This window comes from Apis laboriosa, unplaced genomic scaffold (genome assembly GCF_014066325.1).
Source record: "Apis laboriosa isolate Shangri-la unplaced genomic scaffold, ASM1406632v1 scaffold9_cov152, whole genome shotgun sequence".
Lineage (NCBI taxonomy): Eukaryota > Metazoa > Arthropoda > Insecta > Hymenoptera > Apidae > Apis > Apis laboriosa.
In genome coordinates, this window is record NW_025224966.1 from 4,344,441 (window position 1) to 4,367,391 (window position 22,951).

General features: G+C 34.4%; 1 protein-coding gene across 5 annotated transcripts in view; it reads left to right on the forward strand.

The window, feature by feature from the left end:
• Positions 1-22,951, forward strand: part of LOC122720047 (tensin-1-like) — a 253,105-nt gene that overhangs the window by 182,843 nt on the left and 47,311 nt on the right. For all 5 annotated transcript variants that reach the window (XM_043946470.1, XM_043946469.1, XM_043946468.1 and 2 more), the window contains one exon: positions 14,993-15,139. In XM_043946470.1, the coding sequence (XP_043802405.1) occupies positions 14,993-15,139 (147 nt within the window). The remainder of the gene's footprint in view (positions 1-14,992; positions 15,140-22,951) is intronic.

The following is a 22,951-nucleotide window of genomic DNA, read 5'->3' on the forward strand; positions in this document are numbered from 1 at the left end:
TTTTTTTTTTTGAGATGGGGAGAAAAAAATTGGTGATCGACGATGTTGATAAATCGGGTAAAGCAAAAGTCGATGGTGGATGACTAAAATTCGAAAGATGTTTGACTTGATTCATTTAATTTTTCTTAAACATTGAGTTCGCTTAAAAGGATGGGAATAGATTCTTTTATTTTTTTTTTTGAGACGGGGAGAAAAAAATTGGTGATCGACGATGTTGATAAATCGGGTAAAGCAAAAGTGAATGGTGGATGACTAAAATTCGAAAGATGTCGTTTGACTTGATTCATTTAATTTCTCTTAAAGTTCGCTTAAGAGAATGGGAATAGATTTTTTTATTTTTTTTTTTTTTTGAGACGGGGAGAAAAAAATTGGTGATCGACGATGTTGATAAATCGGGTAAAGCAAAAGTGGATGGTGGATGACTAAAATTCGAAAGGTGTCGTTTGACTTGATTCGTTTAATTTCTCTTAAAGTTCGCTAAAGAGGATGGGAATAGATTTTTTTATTTTTTTTTTTTTTGAGACGGGGATAAAAAAATTGGTGATCGACGATGTTGATAAATCGGGTAAAGCAAAAGTGGATAGCGGATGACTGGTTTGCAATAAACGAATAACGAAAAACAAGCGGCTGGTACAACCTTTGTGTCTATAGCTTTGCCACGATCGTGGAATATATATTTACCCTCCACCTGCGGATTTACTCGTGCATACACGAAACAGCACTCACGCTGGAATCACATATCTCTTTTGTATCCTGCCCCCACCCTCCTCCGCAACCCCCGTATCATCCGTTAGTATCCATTCACGCTGTCCATATGGTATTTGTCAAATAATCAAGCAGCATGTCAACTTATACTTTGCATGTACACAATGTATCGTGTACAAACGTTATTTCGATACTTTGATGCTCAATACTTGCAGGGATAACGAAATTTGTACAGTGTATATTATTTAAAATAGAAAAGTATTTATATTAATTGTTATATGAATAACGAAAATTTATTTTTCGTTACTTTTGCTTTATGAAAGAACGTGATAAAATTAATTTTAGCGATCAACAATAGGTTTGAATCATTAGTTCTCCGTATAATGCTGTAAACGAATATATTTGATATCCTCGCGAATAGCATATTAATTAATGCTCAATGAGCCAACAATTTTGCATACGTACACAAATCTGATCTCTTGTTATCGTATCCATGCATTTTCAACTATGCAGGATTATAATATTATTCTTGTTTTGAATCATAATCTTCACAATCATTAGTGACGAGAATATAATAATATACAGTTTTTAATTTACATTAACGATAAATATATAAAATTATAATAATATATTAAGAATCCTTATATTAATCGTATAATCAATAATTATCAATATACAATATTTCCTATTTTCTATTTTCTAATTTTTCAAAGTCTTTATATTACATCCTACACGAAAAAACCAATTTTCAGATGATCACAGGTAAATATTTAACTTATGTTGATATAAAACTATAACAATATGATAACAATTTTTGTATTTTGAATATTAATCGTATAACCAATAAAATTTACCCAAGAAAATGCAAAACGATTCCTCTTAAAGATCAAAGTCCTTTCCAAAACATCCTTTCACGAAAAATCGATTCCCAGATCGATCACAGATGAACATTTACCTGATTCTCCCTTTAAATAAAGCGCGCCAATGAGGGAAAACGTTGAAACACAGATGACGAGAACATCTGGATTATCCTCGAAAACAACGGCCGCTTTTCCTTCCTTTTCGTGAAACGTGAAAAGATCAAGAGGATCCATCCTCTCCAAAGGCGCTGTGTGTGCGTAACGATCCCGGTGTAAACACGACGCTCGTATTCAGGGACAATAAATAATTTCTCGTTGCGAGAAGCAGCGTTCTTTTCCACGCCGCGTTGATGTTATCTCGGTCGAGAGGGAAATTAGCTTGGCGCGGTGACGAGCGCATGTTCAAAATCCCACGGCAAACGAGCAACGATAACAGAAGCCTTGGCAAAAATGGAGAGGGTGAAATTTTTACGCGACTTTTTCCCTATATACCTCCCCGCTAATTTCGTTAACCGTGTAACCGTCGTCCGTTTTTCAATTAAGCCGTATAGAGATATTATCCCTCTACGGGACGTTTAATGCTTTTATCGTGCGGCGCGTTTCCCACACTTTCCACACTTTGCGAAGATGTATATAACGACTAAGGTTTAATTTTTTCGTTGTTGTGCTTAACACGATTAATCGTTTCTAACTGTATGTGAATCATATCAATTGTAACCAATCGATCTGAAATAGAAAATGGAGGATATTACTTTATTGGAACTATATTACTTAATTGGAAGATATTATTTTTATTAGATAGGTTGAATTGGATCGAATCAGTGTATGCATGAATGAAGTATTGTTACGGTACCAGGTAATCGTTATACGTATTGTAAAAAAAATGTACTCGATCCAATTTACAAATGAATACTGTTACTGTTTATGGTAACCGCGAAATGGCTCCATTTACTTTCACTTGTGAATGTGTGTGTGTGTGTGTGTTTTATTCACGGTACCAACACGGTGAAACACGGATATTTTTCTTCAAATTTAGATTGCATAAAAAATTCGATTACGAAAGTAACGATTTATATTAATATTTTTGAATATATTTGTATTAAAGTTGTATAAATATTTATTTGTAGATAAATTGTATATCACGCGCAACGCATAAAATTTAAAGAAATTTAAGAAATATTCGCGTTACGCCAACACAATTTTCCAGCACATCTCCTTTAAAGCGGTAACTTACAATTTACGCGCACCAAACACTCCGCTCTCTCCATTCAACCGTACTCCTCTCGCGCACATATACCTAACGTAATCATTGAATTACACGTGTGCACCTGTTCTCCCGAGAGTGCTCTAAATCTCGTTGAGTTTTTCCTTTTTCCATCAAAAGACGTCCCAAATCCAACAAGATCCTCGTTACATCTAATTCCATCTTCAAACTTTCACGAATAATGTAATTAATAGAATGCAAGTTGAATGAATGAAATGATAGAATGCAAATGAATGAAGGTTCCATCATATTAGAAATAAAGTTTTTAGGAATTTTGTAATCTATTCGTAATGCAATATTCCTTGCAAATTATTCCACCAAAAAATTATCGAAGCCGAGAACGTGGACGAACGAGGCGATAGACGTTGTTCAGGGGCCGTGGCGAGATTTTTTCCTCGTACATCCAATTTGGTTAGTCGGCCATCCCTGTGCCAAGAACTCCGCCGATGCAGGGGAGTGTGAAACGCGACTAGCGAGGGCGAGGAAGGGGTGTTTTTTTCTCTTCTTTTTTTTTTTTTTCCTTTTTTCTTTCAAGAAAAAACGAAAACTCGTGCATTAGCTTGAGTGCAGGCCTCGACCTTGTCTACGACTGTTTATCTTGCTACTTGGCGTCGATGGGATCCGACGTGGCGCGTACACGTACATAAACAGCATGTAACGCGATACACACGAGGAGAGGACACGCGTAAAAGGGTGTTTATGGCGAAAGTTGTGAGCTGTACACATTGGATGTACGCCATGCTACCCTTCCGCCATGTCACCGTCAACTATCCTCTTTGAATTAGGGGCGCGTCGAATTAAAAATTTCTGTTTGCACCTGTCTCGTTACTCCAAGATTTCGTCTTCTCTCCTTTCTTCCTTTCTGAAGGATAATCTGATAACGAGTCGATGTCCTCGATCATAAACTACGTCTACTTGTGTAATTCATTGATATGTTGTGAAATCATGGTGAATATTTTTATTCTGTGAAAAAAATAAATTTTTTTTTTTTTTGTACAGGCATCGAGTATTTTGGATGTTTCGTTGAATGTTTTGCTTTAAATTTAATATTTTTATCAATTTTAATTATTTTTCTTTTATTATTGCGATTAATGACGCGTTAAATCAATTGTTCGATGTGAAATCATGGGGAAAAAATATAGGAAAAGAGTTTTTCGTTTGTTTAAATTTTCTTTTTTTGTATAGGCATTGAATTTTGGGTATTTCGTTGTATGTTTTGCATCAAATTTAACCCTTTTGTCTCATCAATTTTAATTATCCTTCTTTTATCATTATTATATTAAATCAATTTGATAAATGAAATTGAATACAGAATCGATTGTTCGAATCTTTATTCCTTACGATATCCATTTCGAAGTTATATGTCACGACGATTAATGGCCCTGGCCAATGACAGTAGGGTAAATTCAATTAAGGAAATGGCTGTTCGCGATATGCAAATGCGCGTATCAAGTTTTATGGTGGAAAAATGTCGCCACAATGGGGCCGCGTGCATCCGTATACGTAGCATTACGCATGGTATTATACCTCAATATCTGATTATAATTTTTTTTTGCATCCGCATTTCAGTTCATTAGCGTGTTAAAACAGTAGAAAACTACTGCGATGCGAAATCTGATACGAAATCTGATGATATCTATTCTCAATTTGTACCCCCGCAACGCGAAGAAAAACTTACGTTTTCCGTTTTGAAAAATAAAAGAATGCGTAACAAGATATGATATCCACGGATTGTTAGAAAGCAGTGTACTTGTTGAATATACGTACGTAATTCCTTTCTTCGAATCACATGCTGGCACGCTCCTTTTCCGTGGTTAATATCGCGAAAGAGATACGATTAGTTTCAGTTTGCGTGGATCAGCCTGTACAATTGCGAAACAGCAGATATATAAACAGCAATAGAGGGAACTGTTCGCGAATCTCATAAGAGTTTCTCTCACGGAGACATCAAAAGGTTCCACGATGAATACCGGTTTCAATGGTGGTCGTGATTCAGTTTGTTTTCTGCCCGCGTTCCCTTTATTTTTTAGGTTGAAGACAAACAATATTCACCGGGGGTCAGAGAAAGATATAAACTTGATAAAGCGATATCTCTTGAGACGTGATTAAAAGAAATATGATCTCTAGATATCATAATATTGATAACGCGATGGCAAGCAAAGAAAATTTATCAATAATCATTACACAGTTATATAAACATTATTCCATCCACGTGTGTTAACACGTATGCAATTTATATATATATATAATTTGATTTAGTCGGTTAATTAGAGTTTAGTTAATTTGTTATTAACATGTATGCAAGTTTTACCATTATTTCGTTACCAAAAACCTTGTTATCTCTCGCCAAAATTACATCAGACTGTTAATTAATAATGTGGGTCACGAATTTCACACGGAATTTAAAAATAACATCCAAGTAGAAACTCGGCATATTCCATTTGATCTTTGTATTCGATCTAACAAAGAAAAAGAAAAAAAAAAAAAAAAAANAAAAAAAAAAAAAAAGGAAAAGAAGAATCATAAAAATTATCCTCCTCTCCGCGCTCTACTCTGATGTCTACGCAAATTATTTTTCTGACACGGTTACATATCGTTTAATACAATTTGTTGAAAAGCCACGGGGACAGGCTGTCTTAATCACTCGCCCTCCACCGATTTCCTTTCATTTTTGTTCCCGACGTACGCCCTTTTGTCGGGTACGGCATTGCTCTCGGACAATGCATTTTCCAAATACGTACCACGTGATCACGTTGGCCGAAGCCAGACGAGGCGGCCTGCACGCGGCCGAGAAACAATCGGCAAACGTTCCCGGGTTCGACGAACGAAACCTGTCAAATACAAAATCGATTAGCGAGCTAACTCGATGGAAAAAGTGAAAATATAAGTTTCATGAAGAATATTCAAATACCGCCCTGTTTCAATATTTTTCTACCGATCTCTGGATTGATATTTCATCGAATAATATTATCGGACGAAATATAAGTTGCAGCGATGTCGTGAATACCTGTGTTATTTTTTCGTGAAGTATAAATTCTCCTCCTCCTGTCGCTCTTTGTCGAAAATAATGCATCGATAATTTGATATTATTTCTTAATTACCTTTTATATGTTTCCTCGCCCGCGATTCGTTGATTCGTTTAATTTCTCGTTTTAAAATTAATGTTATCTCGTGTAATATTTCGATATATCAGTTTCAGGGCAAGGTATACGATACCACGGGCCAAGATACACTTGTTTCAATATTGCTCTTTCCGTTGTAGCACGAGTATCGATATAATAGTTTCGTAACGACGAGAACTTTGTGAACTTTAACGTGCTTTACAACTTTAACCTAAACTCGATTCGAAGAAATAATGTACGTATTTATCAGTATTTATCATATCGTTACAAAGATATATACACGATAAAATAGCGAAATTTTTTAAAAATTTATATTAAAAGAATTTATATCCTGCGCTCCTTTTTTTACATCTTGCTCGACTCATCTCAAGTTCTCTCGCTCGTAGCTAATTCTCCACCATTTTTAATTGTATTTTTACTTAATTCTCATAAACATACATATATATTTCTAAATAGGTTTTTAAAATGAATTTGCACAGAACAGATATTTCTTCCTTGCTGCATTTCTGTGCTACGTTGTTTCTTCATCTTCATGTTAGTGGTGAAATTACAAGAATTGCAAACAATTTGAAAAGTTGAAAGAAGTAACGAAAAAAATAAAAAATTGATCTTAATATATTAGTGCAAATATGACACGAAAATCATTGTGGCAAAAACGATTGATTTCTCGCATAGTTGGTCTGTTCCCTAACTGCTTAGACACCGTTAAGAGGCGTCCCTTCTACTCAAGGATTAACAACTTGCCGGAAGTTTGCACGAACTCGTAACTATGCGCGGTGTTAAGGAAATTTTAAAGGGAAGTGGCACGTACAATTGCTATTGTCCCTCAAATTTGTCGGACACCCAACTTTTCTTTAAATTAACGCAATTCTCGGCAATTGTGTCGCCCAACGCGAAAACAAAAACTTGGAATCTTCTTTAAATCTCGTTTCTTCGATTTCTCGAAGACACGGCATTTTTTCATCCGAGTGCTTTTATTACTCGCAATTTTGAAAAATTAAAATTTTGTCTAATCAACTTCCCCCGTTACACAAGGTATCAATTCGTAGGATAATTAATTCAAAAATAACGCGTATGGAATAATTAGTAATTTTCATGGTAGACATGTCCCATTTCGAAGCATAAACAATATCGATTGTACAGTCGATATTACGATGCATGATAATAATCGTAATACGAAGGTTAAACCAATCGATTTTATGGTTTAATTAATACTCAAATCGATTATTGTTCCCGTAATGGCCGTTATAAGGACCGACCGCCATTCCTCTCGAATTATAACGAATATGTCGATTAATTAACCAACTGAATGAATTATATCCAGTTCTCATAACGAATTTTCCATACAAATGATTTTATCATTTCATCCCCCTCTAAATATCCTGTTTAACATTTTTCAAAATATTTTGAAATATTTTAAATTCCATTTTAATTCCATCCTTTTGATTAAACGAAGTTTTGAGAAACTATTGCATATATATATATTTTTTATTTCTCAAAATATATCGAATTATTATTTCAAACGCAATATTTTAAACCCGTTCTTCAACTTTCAATCAAACTTTTAATTGGAAATTTCATCAAATTTTTCGTTTGGAAGGGATAAAATAGAAAATTTGAACCGAAAGAAAAACATTATGCACAATGGAGACGCAATCGAAAATGCAAGAATGTCGTCTCTCGCGATCAATGTTCGCCCAGGGCCACGTTTATCGATTCTCGCGCAACACACATTGCACACACATTATGCAAATATAGGCGTACATAATAATTCACTGTTTATTGAAACACGAGAGGCAGAGGTAAGGGAGGATTTCCTGATTCCATTCAGAACACTTACGGTTACGTAGCCACGTAGAGCCACGTAAAATTAGATTCAGGCCAGAAATTGGGCGAGTTATTAAGTGGATTAACGAAATTACATAGAATCTATTTCTATGTCTTCCAATTAATAACGATAATTGGTGTCGCGTTCCTAACAACGCTCGTCGATCGTTAGGATCAGTAAACAATCGTTGTCGAATTGTTACCTCTGTTATTTCTGTAATAGTGAATGCTAATTTGTAGCTTCGTTCGTAATTTCGTAGCATTTGAATCGTTTTAATACTAGAACATTTTATCACGATAAAAATATTGTACACGAATGATCGAAATTGTATAAAAATATTGGTAAATAAAATAAGATAGATTGAAATTAAAATTAATTTTTTCTAAAAGATATATTATAACGAATCGTCTGTTTTTAACGATTAATTTAAGAATTACGAAAAATCGAGAATTGATGATCGATCACATTGACAATTCGATAATCCCAATGTTAATTTTAATTTTAATTTCATATTTATATTGACACAGCAATTAAATGGAATAATATATCGTCTAAATATTTTACAATTTTGCCCGATTGTCTCATTAAATGGAAATAAATTGATACAATTTATTCAACTTTCATTCATAATACATAATACGCGGTAATGAAATTCATTTAATTAATTTAATTTCCGCTCACTCGTATTATTATTATTATTATTACTTATGGAAACGAAACATAATTATTAAGCGTAAATTAAAACGAAGAAATATATTAAAAATCGGTTACAAGACAATTAATCATTTCGTTGAAAAACAAAATTTTACAAAATTACAAGAATTGTTTGTCCATGAGAGAGAGAGAGAGAGAGAGAGAAATAAATAAAAATAAAACCGAATTCTTCACAACGAAAGAAACAGAGGAGTATAAAACGTAATTGAATGCGTATTCCTGGGTGGGCAAGACCGATCAAGGGAAGGACGAAGGATTTTTTTTCTTAGAGCTCGTTAAAAAGTTCCACGGCGGAAATGGACCGCGGCGAGCCACTATGGAATTCCGGGGTATCCAGAAATCCCGAAGGAATCCCATTGCTCCCTTTACGCGAGTTTGCTGCATCGACACCTCTTTTAGAAGATGGTAATGGAAGGCGACCGCCATTTTTTCTCTTTTCCTTCCTCTTCTTTCTCTCTCTTTTTTCTTTTTTCTTTTCTTTTCTTTTTTTTTTTTCTCACCTTCGACCTCTTTAATAAGAAAATATTCTTATCTCTGCATACATTCGAACTTTTTAGGAACAATTACACGGATCGTTAAGTTCTGACTACCACCCCCCCCCCGCCCTCTTCCTTCCTCTTCTTCTTTCCTGTCACTCTTAAATGTAAGAAAGATTTATCACTCGTTGTTGAACGTGAAGGTAGCGAGGAAATAAGGTAAGGGGAAAAAATGGAAGGTTGCAAATTTTTCAGTTATATAATTCTCAGAATTTAAAATATACACAATTGCATTTATTTTTGATCGAAATTTTTTATAATCGATCATTTTTTGAAATCGATAACATATAAGTAAGTTCAAGTAAAAAAAATATCAATTATAAGTATCTTCGAGATTGTCAATTACCGTAGAAATAGTGTTTAAAGACGGAAAGAAGAAGAAGAAGGTGTACAACCACATTTTTTTACATTACATTTTCTTAATGAAATATAAAAAAAATAAAGGATAGAATTATTCCGAATAATCAGATTCGAAATTAGGCCGAAAAGATGAGAAATCCGGAAGAATCAATTTCGTTGCCTCCACAAGTGGGCGATTGCCGCGTTGTCGCGTTGGAAATACGAAAGAAAATAAGGAAGGAAATGATGGATGCGGAGGAACAAATATGGACTCTTACGAGAGGAGAACCACGATCTGTGTATTCACTTGAAGCGGTGACTGTACGTGCGGAAGATATAAACGATGCCACAGAGCAGAGACCATCAATAACTTCTCCTTCATCTGTTCCCAGCCTTTTCCCTTTGTACAGGAAGTACCGTCTCCGCCTAGGTAAACCGTTGTCCTTAGTTCTCGTATTTTACAACGCTCGAGCCATACCACGCTTTTTGAACCGTGCCTCGTCCTTCTACGCCCTTATCGTCCTCCTGCATTCGAGATCACGCGTGGAATTTTGATGAACCACCGTTGATACTCATTATGCGAAAGTAGTTATCGATAAAAAAGAAGAAAAAAAGAAAGAAAAGGAAAAAAAAAAAAAAGGGTGTCTGTCTGTCTGTCTGTCTGTCTGTCTGTCTGTCTGTCGAATCTCTCCTGTGCTCAGTTGCACAGGGAAATAGAAGTTGAAGTTGAAGTAACGAGTGATTTTCGCGAAATTTAATCGTACTTAACTGGAACGAGATAAATATTGCGCGATTATTTCGTCGAAAAAGAAAAAAAAGCAATGGTTAATCTTCGTCGAATGTACTTAATTAAAAATGTTTTAATAGTAATAATCAAACGATGTTGGTTGGTTAAAATTGTTTCGGTTTTGAAAGGGTTTGAGCTTTGTACGTAACGATGCAAAGTTTATACGCAGCAGTTTCACAATACGTGTTCCCTTCCTTTATGCCACTACGTCATTAAATTCCAGGAACTCATTACATCGTACTTCACAGTTTACAATTTCGCTCAAAACGTGTTTCCCTCCACGAATTAAGAATTCGTGTATCTACGTACAAATGTATGCAACTTTTCGGGAAAAAAACGGATATTCGTGCGACAAACAAATCAAAAAAATTCGTTCGATTTTTAAAAACTTCAAATATATTTGAATATTTCCATATCTCCATCCGAACGTCCGTTTCTTAGCTACACGTTTCCACCGCTTTCCATAATCCACCATCGACGCACCGTCGATAAAGAAACACACAAAAATCGAATAGTGCCCTTATACGTTCGTCTTCTATGAAAATCATTTCTACGTCTCTCACGTAGAGGTTCGCCGCGCCATCGTGAAAACATGAAAAATTCAAGGAGAGAGAAAGAGAGAGAGAGAGAGAGAGAGAGAGAGAGAGAGAGCGAGAAAGCGTTTGGGTCCCTGAAAATTTGTTCCACCGCGACGTTCCTCTCTTCAATTATTTTTTCCTTGGTCGGTCTCTGGTGGACGCGGCGCGGCGTGGACGGAAAGAAAGGGAGGTCGTTGGAAAATCGATGAAAATGGTGGCCGATCGTCCAATAACGGCGGCTCGAACGAGTTATTTACGGTGCACGGTACGTGTATAGTCGCGGGTACACAAATATTTTCCAGGGGTTTGGGGTATCCCTCGATATAAAAATATTTTATGTCGCCGCGTGGATCCATGATGCGGATGCGCCAGCTTATAAACATTATGCATACCGAAGCGCACACGTACACGTAGCATACTGTGGGGGCAGGCTGTATAAAGCATACGTGACCTCACGTCCCTCGTAAGGTTCCAGGTGAGAATACGTATGCTGGTGTAATCATAATTTTTCGACGGAGGAATTCGTCGAAATATAACACGTTCTCTTTCACGCTCGTGGAACGACATTCGGAAAAAGGAATACAGAATGTTTACGCTCGATTTAACTAACGCTGTGATCGAAAAATAAGCTTTCTTTCTTTTTTATGAATTTTTATGAATTATGATATCTACGTATATCTATGCTTGATTTAATGAACGTCTATATGTGAAGGAATAGGAATGGGAAAGGTGGGATTTGGATGGAAACGGTGTTCAATTGATCGAAGGAGATTTTACGAGAAATTGTTGTATTTGAAACGATACTCGATTTGTTCGTCTCATACGGATATGAGATGTATCGAATAAGAAGTAATTTAATTTTTGTATTTTTCTGAGTGAGAAAAAGTATTGTGGAAACATGTAAATGTTAAGTTATTAAATATAAAGCACAAAGTATACAAAGACAAGGAAGAAGTAATAATAAGAAGGAAGATTGCAAACACAGCCAGTAAACAGGCACAACGGTAAAATATTCCAGACGAAAGAAATGGCGCTTTGAAGATATAAGGTATGCACAGTATAATGAAACCTGACTGATCTCGAGATGTTATTCATGCTTCGAATAATTCCTCGAAAATATACAAATTTATTAATATTGTTCAACAATTATGTATAAATAACATATATTTGCTGGAAAAGAAACTGAATATAATTGAAAATTTTTATTTATTAAATTATAAAGCACAGAAAAAACTATTAATATATATATTATATATTATTAATATTATTAATTTATAATTACCAAGATGGTTTGATAACGATTGTAATTGGAAATCCATGGCTGATTGTCGAATGATTCGCGGTTTAAGTCGAACAATATCTCGAAATCGCTTGAAAGTTCGAAAGCAGACTTCGCGCGGCAGAAACGACCAACTTTCCGGCGGATTTTTCTGCGAACGGGAAGTACGGCTTGTGAGCCATTAAAAGTTCCATGTTGCTGAACGAATTCGATGAACGAAACTTCATCTCGGGTTCGAAAAGGACCGAAGTGGCCAATAATTATGATTTATTTCCTTTTAGTCGTGACGTGCTGCCGTGTTAATCGAGACAACGCTACGATAATGCTTCGCTTCCGCGGTTGAATTAATTATCGAACTATTTCTGAGAACAAGAAACGATCGAATCATAAGTTTTTATGATGAAGCGCGAAAAAATGTTAGCTCTCGATGCTTGAACAATTTGTTTGTATTGATATTTGATATTTATTTTGTGTACTGTATTTTGTAAAAATGTGATTTAAAATAAAATATCAAAAAAAATGTATTAAAATATCATCAGCATGATGATAAAGGCAATATATAATTACGTATAAGATTGATAAAATTAGATACATTTTGAAAATATTTATTAAGTATTTTTTTTTCTAGAAAAAAATATGAAATTAGATTTTCTAATAAAAAAATTATTGTTTATATTTTACGTGATCAAATTTAAGGTTATGCGCCAGAAGTGATTGGTAAGAAATGGCGTACTCTGTCGACAGTTATTGAAACTAAGTGTTATAAGATGTAATGTCTTACGCACGTCGGTACTATAGGCAATCATTTTCTTAAATTAAATTATTTAATCAAATATAAATTTTTCTAATCTGTTTTATCATTATCGAAATAATTAAAATATTATAGTTATAAATTTTTATAATATTATAAACTATAAAAATTCCTAAATTAAAATATAAAAATAATGAAAGAAAATAACTGATCGTTACAATTTAATAAAACTTATAATTTTAATATACATTATAAAAATATGTTATTGTATTTTTTTAACAAATAATAATATTTTTTATCATTTGATATATTTCATCCTACATTCATTAGATCGAAGATTTACCGTTCTTAGCAACGAGCTGCAATATCTCTGACACTCTGATAAATTTAAATGATATTTATGACTTATCCGATTTAATGAGGATGCTATTTCTTTATATACTCGACTCTTATAAATTTCATTGATTTAAAGAGATTTAACAAGGCAAACTTAATAAGATTTACGTAATTATATTTAGAAAAGAATCTTATAATAAGATACTCCTTTCTCTATATAATCTACGTATAGAATGTCTAATGCAATTTTGTTCAACCTTACGTGTCATCATTATAAGCGAAAAGAGAGGGATCAACAGATCTCATATGACTTCCCATATATTCTTCACCCTCAACACAAGAGGTGATGCGTGGAGATGGAGGAAGCCCACTTTACTTGTAAGGTTTAAACAACTTTGCTTGGAAAAATAAGGAAACGTACAAAATATACAAAATCTTCTTATTCTTCAATCTTCCAGCTCCATCATTCTGAATAACTATTGAATTTATTGTTATAAAAAAATCCAAAATGTCATCGCAATTAAAACCATTCCATACATGAAAATCTTTTCACTCTCGATCTTCCACTGTAACAAAAATGAATCTATTTTTTAAAAACGATTATTACAATCCACGATATTATTAATTAACGAATATAAAGCGAATGATTTTTCTTTCATCGCGAATCTTTCATCATTTCCAAAAATACTGAATCTATTTTTTAAAAATGATTGTTACAATCCACGATATTATTAATTATTCCAACGAATTTTTAATTTTCGAATACAAAGCGAATAATTTCTTTTCCATCGCGAATCTTCCACCATAACATCTTTAAAAAAAATGCTGAATCTATTTTTTAAAAATGATTGTTATAATCCACGATATTATTAATTAATTATTCCAACGAATTCTTAATTTTCGAATACAAAGCGAATGATTTCTTTTCCATCGCGAATCTTCCACCATAACATCTTTAAAAAAAATGCTGAATCTATTTTTTAAAAACGATTATTACAATCCACGATATTATTAATTAACCATTCCAACGAATTCTTAATTTTCGAATACAGCGAATAAAGCGAATGATTTTTCTTCCATCGCGAACGATAAGCGATTTTTCTGTTATCACCATGGTCCGTGATCACCACCGTTTGCGGATACGGTTCAAATAAAAAAAGGCGTCGAACTTTCTGAACACGCAGCGAAGAAGCGGGGAAGCAAGCAAACGGTGAAAACTAGTAAGAAGGCATAAAATCGCAAAGAGAAATTCAACAACCCCCACGGATACGTGTATAGCGCAAGATAACGCGGGGTGTCGCAAGAGACGTCGCTATTTTATGCTTGAGAAATGTTGCTGCAGACTGAAACGTAACAAGCTGCTTTGATCTTTCTGACCTGGCCGTACCTTCCAAGTACCGTATCATTATTCGGTAGACATTTTTATTCAACGTGTATATTCAAAGGGGGAGGGGGAGGAAAGTTTGAAATTACCATCCGTTTTGCAAATAACTACGGCCAACGGTGGTAAACGGGGGAGAAAATTGTTGATATTATCGTATTTCCCGATATTAACCGAGTTTGATTATTTTTAAACCTGATATAAACCCACCCTTCCCCCTACCTTGCAATTGTTACGCTTGCTATTTATATTTATACTTTAACTTCTCAGAATTGATGAATCTTTTACGATGTGTGATATGATGAAGATGGAGTATTCGAGAGGGAAATATTCGTTTGAAATTTTAAACTGGATCCTCTCGCATACGTTACAATTTAAATTTGAACATGTTGAACATTTTATTTATTTGCATTTGCATTTTTTCAAAATATACGAAATATAAGTATGTAAGTTGATGTGTAAAACAATTATCGATTTTATTATTAATATTATTTTTTTTTTTTTTTTTTCAGTGCGTGCAAATGGCGCACGCGTTGAGGCGCATCTCGTACGCAACCTGTGAACCTCAACACGCACAATTCAGCTTCCTCGCCCGAGAGCCTAGGGCGCACTTCAGCATACAATATTGTCACTCTTTCATCACCGAATCTGCAGAACAGGTTAGTGGATATTTTTCATTTTTTCCAGCCTCGTCTAGACAAAGTCAGTTTCTACGTAATTGCGATTGTCATGTCGTATAAAAATTATGAAAATTAATCGTCTTTCCCTCGTATCGAATTGGACACGTTGGTTCAAAAAAAAAAAAAAAAAATAAAAGAAAGAAAGAAAAAAAAAAAGGAAGAACGTTAAAGCGAAATAAAGAGAAATAATGTTTCCACGTCTGCTCCGTCATTATATCTACGATTGACACGAGCTGCAATGACGCATTCCGGATGGGAAAAGAAACGGGAGGGGGGGAAAAAAAAAGAGAGAAGAAGAAAAAAAGAGTCGCAAGTTGTCCTTGGTGATATTGCAATAGTGCATCGCCATCATCCAGGACAAATTGCACTGGCACACGGAAAGGGTAGAAGCGCGTGTAGGATATTACTCGTCGTAAAAGATCTATGCGAATAAATCGTGCATACGCGTCGTAAGTTCTTCGTCGTAAGTAAATCCGTTTCAAAAGTCAAACATCGTTCTTTTAATGAATTTGTTTTTGAAAAAAAAAAAAAAAAGAAGAAAAAAACGCAGAATCGATTATTTAAATTTTTCGCTGTTCGAATAATATTATTTTCTTTTTCCTTTTAGAAAAATAATATTAAAAACGTTATTTGATGATTACGTTTAAACGTATTCCGAGTATTTTAATTTTCTCGCACATGATACGTTAATTGTATTGTGCGAGTATGCAACACTCTTTAATATTATTAATAAATCGTAATTGCAATACGAATGGCAATTAGATTGAGCAGTTACCAATATTAGTGATCTATTTTCTATTTTTAGAAGAAGAATAAAGAAGAATCTCGTGTAATATTTTAAAGATAATCCAATGTGTAGAAATTGGATAATGATTCATTATGTAAATAATTATAATGAAACGTATATAAATAATAATAACCTCGTCGATCGATTAGATTTAATCGCAAATAAATGCGGGTAACGAATGCGTGGCAATGACTTCTTTATACGTTATAAATGAGTGATTTAATAAAGGAAACGATAAAAAAGAAGAAAAAGGAAAAGAAACGAACCAGTTTGAGATTATTCTCTATTGAAAATTGTCGGGAATGAAATTGTGTGGAATGAGAGACAAGGATCGAGTTTAATTATTATATACTCTATCTCTCGTGTACTTATTATACCGGCACAATCTATCTCTGAAAGAGGATACAGGCCTATTCAAGTTGTACAAAGTGGCGAAGCCCCATCGAAAGGTAAAAGGAGTACTTGGACTTAGAGGATACTCTTTGCACGAACTACTTTAAATCGTTGGTTCAAGTTCCGGTATTGCGATTTTATGTCTATGATCATGCTAATATTTTTATATTACCGATTGCTCCTTTTAATCCCTTTCATCTCCTCGATGTTGAGGAATGTTGCTCGTAAGATCTATTAAATACGAATAAATAATTGATCCAATATCAAAGATATTACATTTATTACTTTGCTTTTAATCTTCTCTTCTCGTCGCACAAATTACGAAATTTTTTCGGTAATTTGAATTGATTTTTGTTAAAAAAAGAAAAACACTTTTGAAGATCTTTCATCTGCTGAAAAAGAATAAAAACAAATTGATAATTTTGCTATCCAATCTATATAATAAATTCAATACGAAAAGCTTTGAGACATGAAAAACTGTCAACGCGAAAGAAGAAAAATTTCGAAAACGAAATTTGAATTTTTTTCACGAAAAATTGAAAACTTATCTACGAGACTTATAATCGTTTTTTTGGATCTTCGATAATTATGGAATAAAAAATTAATCTCATCACTTCGTAACTCGATAATAAATATTACTGACTGATATATACAATATAACAAAACTGATTGAAAATAAATTGTTCAACAATAGAGAATCGTGTATACTACGCTTGCATACGACCAAAGAAATAGAAAGCTAAACACGAACGAATCGAAAAAGGAAAAGAGAGGGGGGGTATGGTTATAGCAAAATATAGCTATAAAGACAATAGTCCTGTTTACAGCTCATTGCATTGTCGTGCCGCCATTAGCGTTGCCATTCTGAGTGGTAACTACTCGACACATCGCAGAAATACGCGAAGCAACCATCCTGCAACCCCATCCGGAACTCGAACATGTCTTCTTCCCTCCCTCTCTCTCTCTCTCTCTCTCTTCCATTGCACCATCATTGAACGTGCATAAGCGGCAATTATGCAAACCGAGGGTCTTCCATAAATCGTCACTACTGACGATTAAACAGAAGTGTCGATCGTTGATTGTTGCCCTCGAAATCGTGATTTCGATTGATCTTTCGCATCGATTGAATTCTCGAGCGCTTAATTAACAAGCGGTTTAAAATTTCACGACTTACGCACATGTACATGAATGTACATAATCGCCCTCTTTTCCTACACGTATATACTTTTATGTAATGAGCCGAGGCTCATTTGTATTCGGTCACAATGGGAGCATAATGTTCCGTAATTGAAGCAGTTTCGCGAAGAAAATTAATTCCATTCGTACGAATTCGAATTTAAGGGATGTACGTTTTCGATCTTATTTTTCTTTATATTTATAATTTATGTAAATTAATTAGTTTTGTCTGTATGGTGAAATTATTAATGCTTTAATTTCGATATTTATAATTTTGAAAATTTAACATTTTCATATTTTTTTCTTTTTTCCTATTCATAAAAATGATTCTTTTCACAATGTGTATTGTATTATTATTCGTGGGATCATTACGATTACGATGTCGCATTGAATATAAATTAAAAAGTTTGAAGTTATTTAATTCTTCTTCTTCCTAACAATTAAGAACAATAACGATTTTGAAAATTGAATAAGATAAATTTCGAGCAGGATGTACAGGATATATTTTATAATATGAGTTTATTCTAAGAAGTATTTAATCACTTGATGTTGAAAAAAAAAAAGAGGAAAAATTATAAAATAGCAATCCCTTAAGGCTTATTATAAAGGCTTATTAAAACGTGAACTATTTTCTTAAATTTTTCAAATTTCTCTAATCTGTTCGACGAAAAATTGTAAAATTTCTCTTCACGAATTATTGAATTACTCCAAGTTTCCGTGATTTGTTCTCGAGATATTCGAAATGGCTGGATGTTTTCGAATGTATGCTCGAGTACAATTTTCTAATCTATTTTTCTGGAAAGCAACGTTTCCAGATACTTGGTGTTGGTAAACACCAACATCGTAAAAATAAGTTACGAAACCACGTTATACAAGCTACAAGCTGCACGTACACAGCAAATTTCAAATTAGATTCCCCCATAGATAAGATCTCGCGCAGAGGAAATTTATTCTATGATTTCCATATACATCCATTATGTCTCTTGGTTCATTTCTGCGTTCAAGTTTTAAAAAATATAAATATTTATATATTTTTCTCGTCCAATTTTTATTTTACTCTAATAAAATATTACGAGAGAGTAATGTAAAGTAATCAAAACTCAAGTTCAAAAGTAAAATCCAAAAACTTAATTTTTAATATTATTCTTTCCAAGAAAGAATAATATAAATATTACATTCATTAGAAGAATCAATTGTTCGCAATCACCTAAAAAAAATCATTGCAACCATAAATAATTACGAAATTAGAAAAAAAAATGAAACGAGAGCGTAATATCGAAAATAACGAAATCCTATTCACCGAGGAAAGTTTCTTTCAGGCAAAACTTTCCAATTGAAATTATAATAGAAGGAACAATAATACCACCCTCCCTTTATAAGAGTAAAACAAGGAACTATCCGTCGTCCGTAGGATTCCAAGAATCGCTAATTACAAAATTAATACCGAAGTATCGATAATTAATTCTTTCCAGATGAAGTAAAAAAAAAAAAAAAAATATTCAAATTAATATTATTTTACCGTAGACAGTTTCGCTCGAGAAGATGCGGAGACGGTCTTTCGTTGAATTTTAATTGGTTAATTAATTAGTAACGAGAAACTGCTTTCAGCCAGGATAAATAAACGAACGATCCTTCCAGTTGGAAATTGCCTTTTCGTTCACGTTCGATAAACAGATAGATCCTCGCGAGCGAATTAACGCGACGAATTTTCCTCCGCAAAAGACGCGTAAAAAATTATCGCGGATCTTTTTTTGCTTCTCCTTTTTTCCTCTTTCTTTGTTTCTCTTCACTTTCCCCCCCTCTTTTTTCGCGAGAGAAGTAATTTGTCTGAGCGAAGAAGGAAGAAGGAGGAGGAAACAGGCCCCCATTAAAACTTCTCGAAAGTGTAACAAACGTTCTTGCTAATTAGATGTCCTCTCGTGTATTTCCTTGTTCGTCAGGGGGCGCCATATTTTCAACGCGATTTGTACGTGGCGGCAATTAGAAGGAACAAGGCGCATAACAGAGGCGGCGTATCCATTTTGCCATCATGTTGTCTCCTCGCGTCTTACGGAGAGCTAGAGAGGAGGAGAGCATTCTGTTCTTGTAATTTCAGTCGGTTCACGTGCCACGGACAAATTACTTTTCACCGTGATGATGCTTACGGAGTTTAATGAAAACGTGCACGATGCGTGGCAACAAGTATCTTTTACCTTTAATCCCGACTAATTGTTCCACGTTTCGCGTTTCAATTATGGGGGAAAAATTGATCGTTAAAGGATGATTTTAGTCTCCTTTTCTTTTCTTTCTGGTCTTTCATTTCAGGCAAAAATTTTTAAATTTTTAAATTTCTTGTAAATGTGAGGGATAGAGATTGCGACTGTGAAAGAAGATGTTGCGATGTTGTAATCTTCGTTCGTGTAAAGATATCGGCGGAGTCAATGATATCCGATTAAAAAGATTATAATTGGAATATTGTGATCGATCTTGATTAGATGAAATTTTCATTTTCGATAGATAGAAATAATAAGTGCAAATTGGAACGCGCTTGTAGCGGAACGTTAAAGCGTGTTAAACGATGATTAAAACCGATGATTAAGAGCGTCATACACGATTCTATCGCAATTAAGGCGCCTCTGAAATCAGATAGCGCGGTTAATGAATCCTCCTTCTTAACGAACGATGATAATTCGCGCAAGAGATCCCACAATGCTTATCTCACGGATAATGATCTTGACATTTTCTTTCGGGTATTACACTCTTGCGCGTAATATCTGTACACGTGGGACGCTCCCATCATTATCCGCTATCGGATCCTCAATCTTCGTTACATCCTCCGATTATCTGGAGCAGCCTTGATTTTCGAAACCAACACCGACGTATCAACTCTCTAGTCGTGTCTTCCGAATACTACTATCACGATTAAATCATCCTTACAGTGTATTTTCATTTACGTTTCGTTAATGTGAAATGTGAAATGTAATATGGAACGTGGAAAATTTTACATACATTCAAAAAAAAAGAAAGGAAAATGAAAAGAAAAAAACAATATCATATAATTTCCTAAAAAAATTCTTTCTAGAACTTTGAAATATCAGAAGGAAATTTCGAAAATTCGTTATTAAAAATCATAGCAAAGAAAAATCCCCTAATAGAAACTACAAGTTAAATCATCCTTACAATGTATCTGTTTCACTAATGTAAAATGTGAAATGTAATATGGAATATCGAAAATTTCGCATATTATTTTCGTATATTCAAAAAGAAAGAAACAATACTATATAATTTGCTAAAAATTTGGATTCTTTAGAACTTTGAAATATTAGAAGAACAATTTCGACTCGTTATTAAAAATCATAGCAAAGAAAAAACCCCCTAGTAAAAACTGAAACAAATTGAATCATCCTTACAGTATACTCGCATCTAATTTCACTAATGTAAAATGCGAAATGTAAAGTGGAACGTCGATATATTTAAAGAAAGGAAAAAAGGAAAAAGACAAACAAAAACGATACAACTGTAATTTGAAGAACTTAGATTCTTCTAAATATTAGAAGGCAATTTCGATTCCTTATTAAAAGTCATAGCAAAGAAAAATTCCCTAGCGAACGTAACATAACTATTTTCTTTATTGTCAAACAATAAAACTCGCGTTGCAAAATAGGAAATACGTAACACTCAACAGAAACAATATTACTTTAATAGCGGTGTGACAAGTCTCTTATCGATTCCCAAAATCATCAGCCTACACGAGAAACCGTAACGGTGGATTACTCCAATAACGAATCGGGGGGGATTCGCTAATTGGACAGCGAAGAAATCAATGTCCCGAGTTATTCGGCCACGCAACGAACCAAGTAAATGGAATAAAGGCAAAGCAAGCAGTTACACCGTTCACGGATCGGACTGCGATCGTCCGGTCGTTGACACGTCTCTCTCTCTCTCTCTCTCTCTCTCTCTCTCTCTCTGTCTCTCTCTCTGCGCAAAAATCTTCACCAATCGGTGGTGGTACAGCTGTTCCATCCAGCAGAGAACCAGGAACAGCTTTGAGGAAGCTGTGATCATCGGCGATGACCGACACATCGGACACGATTCCATTCCACGCGAAGAGCACGAGCTTTCGCGTGTATTTTTCCCCTTATCCTAGCGGTTCAAGCTTTATCGGATTATATCAAGGAGCCGATCTCGGTTTCTTGGACCAATTAATCCAATCCACGTCCCGGCGAAACGTGAAATCGACGCCATCGATCGCCAATAATAATTATTATCCGGTACGCCCGTTTCGCCCGTTTTCGGAATTTTCGTCCGTTAATGCGAAACTTTATTATGCAAATTAATTAATGAACGTTAAAATTGTCCTTGTACACGGTAATGGTCAGCAGCTGACCGGTTTGTTGGCCGCCACTGTTGGAAAAATTGCGAGTGAACGGATTAATTCGCCATCGATCGAATGATTATCCGATTTAAAACGCGTAATGTATTATTTCGGGCGAGGATTTCGTGAATATTTATGAAGAGGGAAGAAAAGAATAATTGTCGGGCGACGCGTATTCTTCTTATCGGATTGATAATGTCACTTTGTTGATTCTGCAAAGTTTCTTTAAATACAAAATGAAAATATTATAACTTTTCGAAAATGAAAAATTACACTTTGATGTTCGTTCGAAAGAAGCGTTTACTCCTTTCCTTTTTTTCTGTCTATCGAAAAAATTGATATTCTTTCAATTTCTTGGATAAATATCTCCAAAGAGAAAAGGAAATAAATTCTAGTAAAATATATTTATAGATAACGAGTTAAAAAATTGTAGCAAAAAGTTGAAAAGAAAATGAAGCGCTGTAAGAATAAAATGTGTGGAAGCCCGCTCTCATCAATAATGAATTCATCACGATGCGATTACAACGGTAGTTTATGCGGTTGGAAACAAAAATTGCTCGGCTGTATTCATCATCCTCATCGTGAAAACCATCGGGATATGCAACGGGGGGACGGTCTGTGGATGACTTTAAGAAATGGTTGGCGGGCAAGAGATATGAATCAGGAAATGAAGAACGTTTTTTCTTTCTTTCTTTCTTTCTTTTTTCTTTCTTTTTTTTTCTTTTTTAGCAAGCGGATTTACATCGATCGAGACTTCATCATCGTGACTTTTTCGTTCTCCGTTCAATCAAATTTGCTCGCCACCAGAGGATGTCGCAATCTCTGAAACGTTCGAATTATTATTAAACGTAAAGCGATTCTCTCTAGCGTTAAATATAGACCGTTTCGATTAAAACCTTGCAATCTTGCGCGAAAATGGATAGAAACGATAGAAAAATTGGATCGTGATTGTAAAATGGAATTTTTTTTTTTTTTTTTTTTTTGCGGCAAGAAAATATAACAACCGACGTACGAAGGAATAACTCATGAGCGTAATAACGTTAGCGTCTTTCGATTAAAACAATAGCATCCGTTTCGAGGA